The sequence below is a fragment of the Rhineura floridana genome, chromosome 1 (genome assembly GCF_030035675.1).
Source record: "Rhineura floridana isolate rRhiFlo1 chromosome 1, rRhiFlo1.hap2, whole genome shotgun sequence".
Lineage (NCBI taxonomy): Eukaryota > Metazoa > Chordata > Lepidosauria > Squamata > Rhineuridae > Rhineura > Rhineura floridana.
The window spans coordinates 49740015-49752789 of record NC_084480.1 but is presented as its reverse complement, the minus strand read 5'-3'; the positions used below and the strand labels follow the sequence as shown (position 1 = coordinate 49752789).

The window sequence follows — 12775 nt, the reverse complement described above, 5'->3', positions numbered from 1 at the left end:
GTACTCTTGCATCACTCTTCTTCAAGGTTGACATACATTTTCAAAATGTTTGCCATTCATTGACTCCCAAATGCTTTTGTAGTACAGAAATATATTTTATTTTTTAATAATTTTATATTTTTCTTATAAAATAATAAAAACATCATAACAAAAAATTAATCTACAAAGTAAACAATGAAAATAGCCTAAGGATCAGAAAGCATTAAACACTTTTTCAAATAGAAAGGTTTAACCAATTTCTTTCTAGACTTGTTTACGCTTTACAGTATTGGGCACCTGCCAGCTTTGCAGTGGAGGGACTTCCCTCACAGAAAATGGGTCTTTAGAAAAGAGAGGCCTGCTCCTAGATCTGATTTCCTGAAAGGTGGAATCTGAAAAATCATTCTCAACAGACAGGAGTCCAGTGGGGAGAGGCACTCCCTAAGGAGAACTAGATCCATACCGTTCAGGGTAGGATAGGAAACCTGCAGGCCAGATGCAGCCTGAAGCACCTTTGGGTGGGATCCATGGCCTTCCTCCCTATGAGGCAACTAGCCTTAGTGCAAATGGAATCTTTTTTCCTAAGCTTAATTGCCAGTGTGAAGGGAACCCATATTTGGTGGGTGGAAGCTGGGGGGGGAGGGTTAATCCTCTCCACCCATTACAACTTGTACTCCCCCCCCCAAACACAGCAATTAGGCTTAGTGGAAAAAGACCTCCATGGGCTATTGCCTTCATACCTTGCTATCAGGCTTCGAAGTAGCACCTGGCTAGAGAGCTGAAAGTCCCGGGGGAAATGGGGAAAACCTGGGGGGGGTCTGATTTTTCCTGGGCCTACACATCTCTACACCTGGCTAGCCACTCTGGAAAACAGGACTCTATACTAAGTGGAGCCTGGGCTGATCCAACAGGGCTATATGGTCCAATCCTGTCATTTTGGAGCCAGTAGTAAGTAGGGAGTGTTGTTTTACCATGCTTGCTCAGGGCAGGACACATGTTTCTAAGCACATCTGCAGACTACTCTGGGGGGGTCAGGGAATAAGCCCTTTTGGAACAGATATTTGGGGGAATTTAGCTCAAATACTGTGTTGGGGAACCTCCTCCCAGTGCAATTCTGGCTCTATGCCTCTGGGGGACAGGCTGCTCCTGCTTCAGCAGAGTTGGTCCAAACTAGCATGCTCTCCCACCTGTATTCCCAGATTTGCAACTAGAAAGTGCATGATAATACCTGAAAGGCCACTTCCACTTCTTTCTCCACTAGCTGGCCTGCGTATTAAGATTAATTTGTTTTTAATGTTTTTAATTGTAAACCGCCCACAGAGCTTCGGCTATGGGGTGGTATACAAATGCAATAAATAAATAAATAAATAAACATCAGCTGTCTTTTTCTGAGTGTCCCTGCAGTCAGAGATTAGGCAGGGGGTGACCAAGGAAAGGGCCCTTTCAGTGGTGGCAACCTGATTATGGAATATTGATGGTGCTACTTGCCTGGTGCCTCACTTGATATGCTTCCAATCAGTGCCAAGCGAAGACTTTTGTATTCACTTGGGCATTTACAATCAGTGCCAAGCTAAGACTTTTGTATTCACTTGGGCATTTAATTGATATTAAGTTTTTAAATTCTAGAACCGTTCTAGTATCTCCTGTTTTATTTTATGTTTTAGCTGGTTTATTGTTTTGACTTTGTGTGCTGCTTAGTTTAAAAATAGGTTAGAATTTATTTAAACAAAATTAATAACCTGCGACACCACAATAACTCATGAGACAGTTTCATGTGACAGACAGTGAGTGTCTTGCCTATTAATAATGTTAAAATAAGCACAATAGTGCAGTGGCAAATTCAGAAGTGCAGGGTCCCTTCATGGCAGTCACAGCCTCCACCCCCTCCCTTTTTTTTGCTGCTGAGTTGGGAATGAGATCCTTGATAATGCCTTCTTTCACAATAACAGACGTCTCTAGGAGCCAATCAGCATGAAAGAGCAGTGTGTTAGCTACTAAAAAGAGTCTTTTCAATGGCTGATTCACCTCCTTTTACTCTGATTGGCTCCAATCAGGAAAAGACAAGGAAGCATGTTAGAAGGCCCTTCTCAGTGGCTAACGTTCTCCCCTTTCATGCTGATTGGCTTGTAGGATGCTGGAGACACAGGGACCTTTCTGGGATCCTGTTCCCAACAAAGGAAGAGGTCTAAAAAACCCCAAGACCCTAGACAACCATACCCGTGGATAAGGAGATTTATCAGATTAACCTGAAATTTATCAGATTTGCTGCCCTGAGCTCCTTGGAGAGGAAGGATGGGATATGGATTGAAAAGATAATGATAATGAGTTTTCAGCTCATATACCCAGCTAGTGATCAAAAATGGTTTTGGAGGACGAATAGTGGCAATATATTCAATGGTATGCTGACAAACACACGTTCTATGACTCAGTGAGATCTCAAATGTGATCTTCCTCACTTTTTGAACTGTATGCTTTTACAGTATGAAATAAACTTACTCATGAGCGAGCACCAATAAAATCCATTGCAATTAGAAGTGTAGTGGAGTGTTTTTGCACAATGCACATAGTTGTGCAGAAAGGCATTCTCTAAATTCTGTTATGAGTCTGGAGTTTAAATAAGGTTAAATGATTAGCTATTCAAAAAACAAGAGAGGAAATAAGATGAGCAGGCAAAAGCAAGTAACGGTTTCATTGGCCTCGAAGAATCATGAGGGAGGACAAAGCACAAGCAAATGACTGTGAGCAAGGTCCCCACAGGGCATTTGAGAAGCAGGCAGTAGAAAGCTGATGGTGTTATCTGAAGCCTGTCCTAATGTTGTCAGGCATTTTGAACATCCAAAAGCTGGTGGCAGCATTCTGCCTCGAGATTTACAATGTCTAGCAGCTTTTTAGAAGGTGTGCTAATCTTAGCTTTCTAGCCCCAATTTTGGAACTGCGCTTACAACTTGAAATCATGGAACTAAACTTTCTTTTATGGTTTTGGCCCAAAGTAGGAAATAATCCTTGTAAGAAACAAATGTTACAATGTTACTTGGCACTAATCTTAAATGTCAGGTATGACAATGAATAAATACCTTTTGACACACATTTTGTAAAGGACTGAACCACGCGCTCTGAGAATCTCTTTTTCAAGAAAACTCAAGGTCATCTTACACATTGCAAGAGAACAATTGTCTGCTTTAAAGACATACCTGTCTGATAGGAACCCAGTCCAATTTGGACAGTTATAACTGCCCATGGCCAGGTAAACCTGCAGCTGGGGCCCACCAATAGAGGGGCCCCAAAGACCGGCTCTGAATAAAAGGCACTGTCTGCCCAGGGCCTGAGCCAGGAACTTCATGGCCTCAAGATCAGCCCTGAACAAGTAAACTCAGAAGTGTGTGTGAATTTCAGGCCTCAGAATTCTTTTAGGAATGGAAGGGAATAGATGCAGAAGCAATTGTATGAATCCTCTGGACTGACTGGGCTTCCTGCTGATTACACTTCAGGCTCCAGCCTCTACCTTCAATTCCAGGAGATACTCTCAGGGACCACAGAACTGGGGAATGTGTACTCCAACTCTGAATTCTAGTATGGCTGCAACCATCCTTGATAGTTTGAACCATTTTGTAGCAAGTCCTCAGGCTAGAGGGAGCCCTCCGTGACAAAGCATCAGTGCGAGTTGAGCAACAGATCAGCAAGAGGGTAATGCCCATTTATTTATTTAATTATAACTGCGCATGCTAATAAGTGTGCAGTAAAGTCATTGTGTGCTAGGAGCCCAAATCCTGTAATAACTCATAACTCAGGAGCTAAATCCTAGGGGTAGGAAGCTTGCAGAAGCTAGGTTTTCACCACTATCCTAGCAGGGAAGCTTGAGCGGCTGCAATAAACTAGATTAAACTCCAATTTAGGAGAAGGGGTAAAAAGAAAACTCCACTAATATATTGTTATGAGTATGGGGGTTGGAATGGATGATTCCTGTGGGTCCCCTTCCAACCTCTGATTTGGAATCCTGTGTCTTGCAATGAGGAACTCACTCTGCTGGTCAGATGAGTCTCTTTTGTTAAGCTAATAGAGTGGCTAGGTAGGAGAATGGGTCTATCAGTTGCCCAGCAACTGGTGAATGAGCCAGGAAGACCCTTTTGTCATTGAAACTCTTCAGGAGGGCCTTCCCCCCCCTCCTGGCTGCTAGGAGAGGCTTGTGTTTTTGAGTTGGAAAGAAGAATTGCTGGGAACTGGAGGCAGGCAGAGAGGGGCCTACTCCTAGATCTGATTTCCTGAAAGGTGAAATCTGAAAAATAATTCTCAACAGACAGGAGTCCAGTGGGGAGAGGTGTGATGTTCCTGTATTAATGTAAATATGGTAAGTGCTGTTTGTATAGAAGATATATGGTAAGTGGAATGAAAGAGGAGGGGGGAGTAGATGAGCAGTAGAATGCTGGATGATTGGCTGAGCGTTTGAATGGCTGAGAGTATAAATGGAAGAATGACAGCTGAATCTGGGAGGTGTTTGTGGGTTGTTTTGGTGGTGTTTGGAGGTGGGTGTTAGGTGGTGGATGTCAGGAAAGTGTGGAGAAAGAGGGAGTGGGAGTTCTAGTTAATGATAAGTCAAGTATCACAGGAATAGATGAAACCATATGCTTAAGTACCATTAGAAAAGTAATCTTGTTATTTCTGTTATTTAATAAATACTATTTTGGTTTACCGAAGGCCTGATCCTTGGCTGGGGTTTCACAGACCAGAAGGGAGGGTAAGGTAATTACCAAGGCTGAAGGGCAACAGTAACAAATGGTGGCAGCGGTGAAGAGGAGAATAATAACATTACAAGTATCCAGAGCAACCCCGAGTTATATGAGTTATCTACATTGATACAAGGGGGTTGGGAACAGCATAAGCACGCAGTCACAACAGTAACCGGATAGAGGGAGACTCAGGCAAGGTCTCTGGGAACATTGGTTATAGAACGTGACTGGTGGTGCTGCTTAGCAGGGGGATCTAGTGAGATCTGTGCTAGAGCGGAGAGAGAAACCATAAAAAAGGACAGTCCGGACTGGTGGAGTCCCTGGTGGTGCCTAGTGAAAGGCAGTAGCCACAAGCAGGTAGGAACCTGACAGGGAGAGCCAGGGAAGGGCGTCACAAGAGGCACTCCCTAAGGAGAACTAGATCCACACCGTTCAGGGCGGTGGGGGGGATGCTGTTATAGAAGCAGTAAAATTTTTAGCTGCACCCTAGACAATGAGAAGCCAAAAGTGGTGGCAGCTGCTGCTAATGTATTGAATTTTAATGCCTTCTGTATCAACATGACCTGATTCCCGCCCTTCCTTATCTATGGCAGGTCATTAGATGCTCAGAGTGGGGGCTGCAGTGTTCCTAATGGTAATGTTTCAGTCCCCCCCTCCCAGTTTGCCAGGACTAGTGTTTAGCTTCTGAATTCTGCACTAGCCATAGTTCTTGTCAGTGAAGACATGCTAATGATCTTGGCTGATGGAAGCAGTGGAGGGCTGGCAAATTACCCAAGCTGTTCTCATGAGTTTTTAGTATTAGGACAGCAGAAGCAAGCCCCGTTGCAATCCTGTAGTCATGAAGGTATCATGATGAGTTAAGTAAGTTTTAGTGAATCTCTGCCAAGGCTCAGACAATTCTTTTTCTGTTTCTTTTCTTTTTAAAATCTGGATTGCCTTGCCAAACTGGTTTTTGTTTTTTTGTTTTTTTTGCTCTTCATGAGAAAATAAAACAGGGGGAAGGGAGGAGGCATGCTGTATACACACTATACATTTAAAGCACATGACTTTTCTTAAAGAATCCTAGGAACTGCAGTTTGTTAAAGGTGCTGGGAATTTTAGCTCTGTGAGTGGTAAACTACAGTTCCCAGGCTTCTTTGGGAGGAAAACGTGCTTTAAATCTATGGTGTGTACATAGCAGATGTGCAATGCCAGTCTTCCTGGCTTAGTATGTTTTGTTTTTCTGTGGTTTCTGATGTTCCATACCTTTTTCTCTTTGAAGGCTGGGATATCTTGGTTGTAGTCTATACACACCTTGGAATGAACTCTATTGAACATAGTAGGACTTTATTTTTATTTTATTTTATTATTACATTTCTGTCCTTCCTTTCTACTAAGGAGCTCAAGGGTGACGTACAGACATGGTTCTCCCCCTTCCAATATTAAAAACATTGTTTTTTAAAAAAGGTTTAAAAAACATTAAAAAGCAATTCTAATACAGACGCAGACTGGGATAAGGTCTCAACTTAAAAGGCTTGTTGAAAGAGGAAGGTCTGCAACAGGCACGAAGAGATGGCAGCTGTCTAATATTTAAGGGTAGGGAATTCCACAGGGTAGGTGCCACCACACTAAAGATCCGTTTCCTATGTTGTGCAGAATGGACCACCCGATAAGTTGATATCTACAGGAGGCCCTCACCTGCAGAGCACAGTGATCGACTGGGTATATAAGGGGTAAGATGGTCTTTCAGGTATCCTGGTCCCAAGCTGTATACACTTTGTACACCAAAACTAGAACCTTGAACTTGGCCCGGTAGCAAATGGGCAGCCAGTGCAATTCTTTCAGCAGCGGGGTGACATGTTGGCGATACCTTGCCCCAGTGAGCAGTCTCGCGGCTGCATTTTGCACCAGCTGCAGCTTCCTGACCAACCTCAAGGGCAGCCCCACATAGAACGCATTACAGTAATCCAGCCTGGAGGTTACCAGTGCATGGACAACAGTGGTCAGGCTATCCTGGTCCAGAAACGGCTGTAGTTGTCTTACCAGCCAAAGCTGGTAAAAGGCACTCCTAGCCACGGAGGTCACCTGGGCCTCTAGCGACAGATCCAGGAGCACCCCCAGACTACAGACCTGCCCTTTTAGAGGGAGTATGACCCCATCCAAAGCAGGCAACTGACCAATTATCTGAACTCAGGAACCACCAACCCACAGCCAGAGCTTGGAACGTTACTTTTTTGAACTATAACTCCCATCAGCCCAATCCAGTGGCCATGCAGGCTGGGGCTGATGGGAGTTGTAGTTTTAAAAAGTAACTGTTCCAAGCTCTGCCCACAGCACCTTGCTAGGATTCAGACTCAGTTTATTGGCCCTCATCCAGCCCACCACAAAGTCCAGGCAGCGGTCCAGGGCTTGCACGGCCTCTCCAGATGTTACAGAGAAATAGAGCTGGGTATCATCAGCGTACTGCTGACACCTTGCCCCAAATCTCCTGATGACCACTCCCAAGGGCTTCACATAGATGTTAAACTGCATGAGGGACAAGATGGTACTTTTGTGCTGATTGGAGCCAAACAGAGTGAAAGGAGATAAGTCAGCCACTAAGAAGACTCTTCTTAGGAGCTAACACACAGACTGATTGACTGCTATGGATGTCTGTGGCAGTGGGGTGTGGACCCAGAGATGGCCTGGAGAGCAAGGGAGATGAGGGAAAGTGGAAAGTGGCTGTGACCAGGACCGGCACCAAAGGGTGGCCAGGTTGGGCCCTGGCCGATGGCCCTTGCAGCCCAGAGCACTCTCCTTCTGCAATCCTTGACTTCTGACACTGCTGCAGATCGCAGATTCAGAGCCCCCAGCCCCTCCCCCCAGACTGTGCGGGCCCAGGGTGCCCACCCACTCCACCTACCTGTCCTCCCTTTCTGTGAATGCCGTGCACGCTGTGTGCGCAGCTGCTATCAACCGAGATGGCAGCAGAGGCTTCTCTAAGGGGCTGATGCCCCTACCACCATCTTATTTATTTATTTTATTGCACTTGTATACCGCCCCATAGCCGAAGCTCTCTGGGCGGTTTACAGCAATCAAAAACATTAAAACAAATATACAATTTAAAACACATTTTAAAAACAATTTAAAACACAATTTTAAAACTTAAAACAATATAAAAACAATTTAAAAGACATGCTAAAATGCCTGGGAGAAGATTGATTGATGGCAGGCATGTTCGCTCATGCACATTCACAGAAAGAGAGAAGAGGTAGGTGGAGCAGTCCTGCCCAGTCTGTATGGGGGGCTGGGAGCAGGGGGCCCAGGGCAGGCTGGCGCCCAAGGGCCCAGTCATGCCTGGCGCTGGCCCTGGCTGTAAGATGATGAAGTCCAGAGTCTAAAATTACCTAATTGCATTAGTGTGAACATGGTTCTTGTATAACCAATGTGAACTTTCAACTTGGCACGCGGTTCCAAGCACTTCATCATTTCAAGGCACAGTAATGGAACGGGAACACTGTTAAAGATTTCTTTGTCAATGTGTTTTCCTTCACTCTTTGTCAGCCAAACAGTTCTGAACTCATGGTGTCCGATGATGACAAAGCTGGTGCCACCTTACTTTTCTCTGGTGCCTTTTTGGGGCTAGTAGGAATTACATTCACCGTGATGGGGTGGGCGAAATATGAAGATGCCATTCGCTTTGAATGGATTCAGTTGCTTGGGCCGATTCTGCTTTCGGTAGGTGTGACTTTTTTGCTGATTGCTGTGTGCAAATTTAAAATGCTTGCCTGTAAATCGTGCAGCCCAAGTGAAGAACGAGCATCTGACATGGGCCAGATTCCTGGTGCACAATCCATTGTGTTCACTGGAATTAGCCATCCTATAAATTTCCACAGTGCAACAGTGGTACAGTACATTCCTTCCTATTCAACCCAAGAACGCATCAGTATGAATTCTGCTAATGTCCATCAAGTATTGAGTCATTCAGGAATCCCTCCATTCTCTGGGCCACTAATTCCTGCTTCCAGCCCTCCTCGTTATTTTAATGTCAACCCCCTGGATAACTCTGCTTTTTCTGCAGATGAGAACCCTGCTTATCTTAGTGCTGACACCAGAAGTGGAAGGTAAGATAATATGTCTGCATTGCATTTCAGTGACAAGGTCTTTGCAGTTCAGTGACAACCATTGGTTAGCAGTATTGAGGCATAGGCTTAGTCTTTGCAGAGGCAGAATTTCAATTACTGACTTCAAATAAGAGCATTGCCTGAAGCATCAGTCATAACTGGTTCACAGATATTGGTGTTTTAATTCATTAATGATGTGGCATTCATTGAAAATTTTTAATCTTCTGTCTTGTTATTTTTCTCAGCTAAAGACAAATCTCCCCGTTAATTTTTTTCTGTGTTATTTCTGACCCAGAGTTATTTTCATTTTGTCAAAGTAACAGTGTTGGGTAAGCTCCCTTGTAGACTGTGGGAATGCTTTGGACATAATATTTCTCGACTTCAGCAAAGCTTTTGACAAAGTGCCCCATGATATTCTGATTAGCAAGTGAGCTAAATGTGGGCTGGATGAAACAACTATCAGATGGATCCACAGTTGGCTCCAGAATCATAATCAAAGAGTACTTATCAATGGTTCCCTCTCAAACTGGGCGGAAGTAAAGAGTGGGGTACCACAGGGCTCGGTCCTGGGCTCAATGCTCTCCAACTTTTTTATTAACGATTTGGATGAGGAGGTACAGAGCATGCTTATCAAATTTGCAGATGATACAAAATTAGCACAGCTAATACCATGGAAGACAAAAACAAAATTCAAAGGGACCTTGATAGCTGGAGCATTGGTCTGAAAACAACAGAATGCAATTCAACAGGGATAAATGCAAAGTACTACACTTAGGAAAAAGAAACCAAATGCATAGTTATGAGATGGGGGATACTTGCCTCAGTAATATGATATGTGAGAAGGATCTTGGAATTGTCATTGATCACAAGCTGAATATGAGCCAACAGTGTGATGTGGCTGCAAAAAAGGCAAATGCTATATTAGGCTGTATTAACAGAAGTATAGTTTCCAAATCGCGTGAAGTATTAGTTCCCCCTCTATTCAGCACTGGTTAGGCCTCATCTTGAGTACTGCATCCAGTTCTGGTCTCCACACTTCAAGAAGGGTGCAGACAAACAGGAACAGGTTCAGAGGAGGGCAACAAGGATAATCAGGGGACTGGAAACAAAGCCCTATGAGGAGAGACTGAAAGAACTGGGCATGTTTAGCCTGGAGAAGAGAAGACAGAGGAGATATGATAGCACTCTTCAAGTACTTGAAAGGTTGTCACACAGAGGAGAGCCGAGATCTCTTCTCGGTTGTCGCAGAGTGCAGGACACAGAATAATGGGCTCAAGTTGCAGGAAGCCAGATTTCGATTGAACGTCAGGAAAAGCTTCCTAACTGTTATAGCCATACGACAATGGAACCAATTACCTAGAGAGGTGGTGGGCTCTCCGACACTGGAGGCATTCAAGAGGCAGCTGGACAGCCATCTTTGATTTGTATTCCTGCATTGAGCAGGGGGTTGGACTCAATGGCCTTATAGGCCCCTTCCAACTCTACTATTCTATGATTCTATGAAAGTAGCATTAGGAGTGGATTAATGAAGATATGAATGCAGATTTCAGCCCCAGAATCTGTTACAGGAACATGTAATAGTAAGGGAGAAGGTTCCTCTGAGCATTTTCAGAATGCACTTTCTTCATCACTGAGCTAGCAGATACCACCCCATCCCCATTTTCATGGTATCGATTAGGGCTTTTAGGTCAAAAAATGTATTTCTATGTGCACTTCATGCCCAATTTTGAAAATTCAACACCAATTATAGTCTGCCTATGATAATGGCAACCTCTGCCATTACATAGACACATTCTGTCAAGGCTACTGCATGAGGAGAACAATTTCTTGTGCCTTCAATAGGTCTTTACATGTTGCCAAGGTTTTGCACATTTATTTCTCACTTGCAGTTTTTGAAGGGGAGAGAAGCAGGCCCATAGCCAGGGGGGACCTGGGGAGTGCTAGGGACCTCCCGCTCCTCCAATTTTTCTTCCCCCAATTTTTTCACAATAAGTACATAAATTTATTACAGCAATCCCCCCTTTTTTATGTCCCTCCCTCCGAACTTTTAGACTGGCTACGGCCCTGGAGAGAAAAGTACATGCATTAAGTGCACATACTGTATAACCTCCTTAAAGTTTACATGTGCTTGTGAGTTATTCTTGCATTGGCCCCTTACCTGTCCCCAAAGCAGGCATTGGTGCTTTGTGACTAGCATTCTCTGTACAGACTGTGCAACTTGCATTTTTTTTTTAAAAAACCACTTTTTTTGTAAGTACCTGCTTTTGTTAGGCACCTGATTTCTCTCTTCTTCCACTTCTACTTGATGCTGTTTAAAAATGCTTCACATCCCTTCTTCACGTTTTCAGATCAACGGATAGTCTCCAAGAACCTGCAGGGATGCTGGATGAAGATATTTGCAGTGATATCTCACCACCACCTTACGAGAAGCTATTTTCACCACTGTCATAAATATTATAAAAGCATTTCTGGCACTTCCATGTGAAGACATCCATGTGTGCTTGAACAAGTATGAACCGAAGATACAAGCCTGAGAATTGTATGGAGGCATCTTTTGAGGCTTTTGCTTGATGATAATGTCTTGCTGAGAACAGGTGTTGCCCATTTGCTGGACATCTGAGCCAAACACGTGAACATTTCTTCCAAATGGTCTTAAAACTATCTGGCCAGCTGGTTTGCTCACCAAGTTTTTTTCTGGACTGTTGATTGTCCTTTTCCAGGAGTTGAAGAGTAGGTGAATGGTTATTCTTGGGTATTCAGTTTTATACTAGGCACAATTTTCATGGGGATGGGGTTGAGGGAGGGGGATAGTAATACGTCTGTCCTGGAAAGTGTTTTCCATACCAGTATAATGTCAAGCTATAGTACCAAGAAGAATGCCTAAGAATACATACAGACTATAGAATACATTCCCCTCATCACTGAGTAACTACTATTTCCCCTACAAATCTGGATTTTGATTTCCCCTACAAATCTGGATTTTGCGGGCAAAGATTTGGGTGGAAGAGTGTGAGTTCTAAGCAAGCCTTTGTCCCATTTTAGAATTTAAACACAGGTCATCATTACTCAGACTCCATCTGTAGTATCATTCCACTTTGAAGAGTCATAACTTCCCCCAAAGAATCCTAGGAACTGTAGTTTTTTAAAGGTGGTGGGAGTTGTTAGGAGACCCGTTCCCCTCATAGAGCTACAATTCCCAGAGTTCCCTGGGAAGAGGGATTGATTGTTAAACCACATTTCCTTGGGCCCTGCAGCCCAGTGCTTTACTACCAATGAACACTAGGGAGCAGGAGAGATTTGCAGCTGCAGGAATGCAGTCTTGGCTCTTGCAGGAAGGTTTACACCTTGCTGCCTTGCATTGTCTCAGGTGTGACAACTTAGACCAGTTGTTTCTCTTCTCCACTTAAAAATTGTTTAGTCACTTAGAGAGTAGCTGTTGGCCCACCTTATCCTAAACAGCTTCCCTTCAACTTTTAGAATGGGATTGTCCATAAAGTATATCTGTTTTTAAAACCCTTCACTCTCCTTGCCGCATCTCGTGACTCTGTATCCATATATACACTAGTACCCCTCTCCAAACCTGGATCGCAACATGATACCAGATCAGCACATATTTTGAATTGCTGTAATATGCAAGTCAACATGGAGGCAGGACTTAATACGTACCAGGGCTGAGCCCCTGCATCTGTTTTCATTACCACATCCACCAAGAATAAAGTATCCCTGAGCCTTTGAAGAGTGAGTAGTCTAAGAATGTCCCCACACATCAGGCCTTTTTTTTTTTATGTGCAGTGAGATCTAAAATTTGCAAGACTTGGGTTTTTGAACCGTCCACATGTTCTTTGGACCTGTGCCTTCTGTTCTGGAATTGCACTATTTTGGATCTGGTTGCACATTTCAAAAAATCCCACATGCCCCTGAGATTCAGCTGGACTTTTGCCTGGAGCCAAGGCTTTTATGTGGTAGGCCCTGCCATCCTTGCCAATAGAG

At 43.9% G+C, this 12775-nt stretch overlaps 1 protein-coding gene across 1 annotated transcript; it reads left to right on the top strand.

Moving 5' to 3' along the window:
• Positions 1 to 8165: 8165 nt before the first annotated feature.
• On the top strand, positions 8166 to 11338 carry TMEM174 (transmembrane protein 174; the record flags this gene model as incomplete). The annotated part of the gene is made up of 2 exons (XM_061608718.1): positions 8166 to 8785; positions 11134 to 11338. Coding segments are annotated over 2 exons (723 nt in total), but the record flags the coding sequence as incomplete, so codon positions are not given.
• Between the last annotated feature and the right edge of the window lie 1437 nt (positions 11339 to 12775).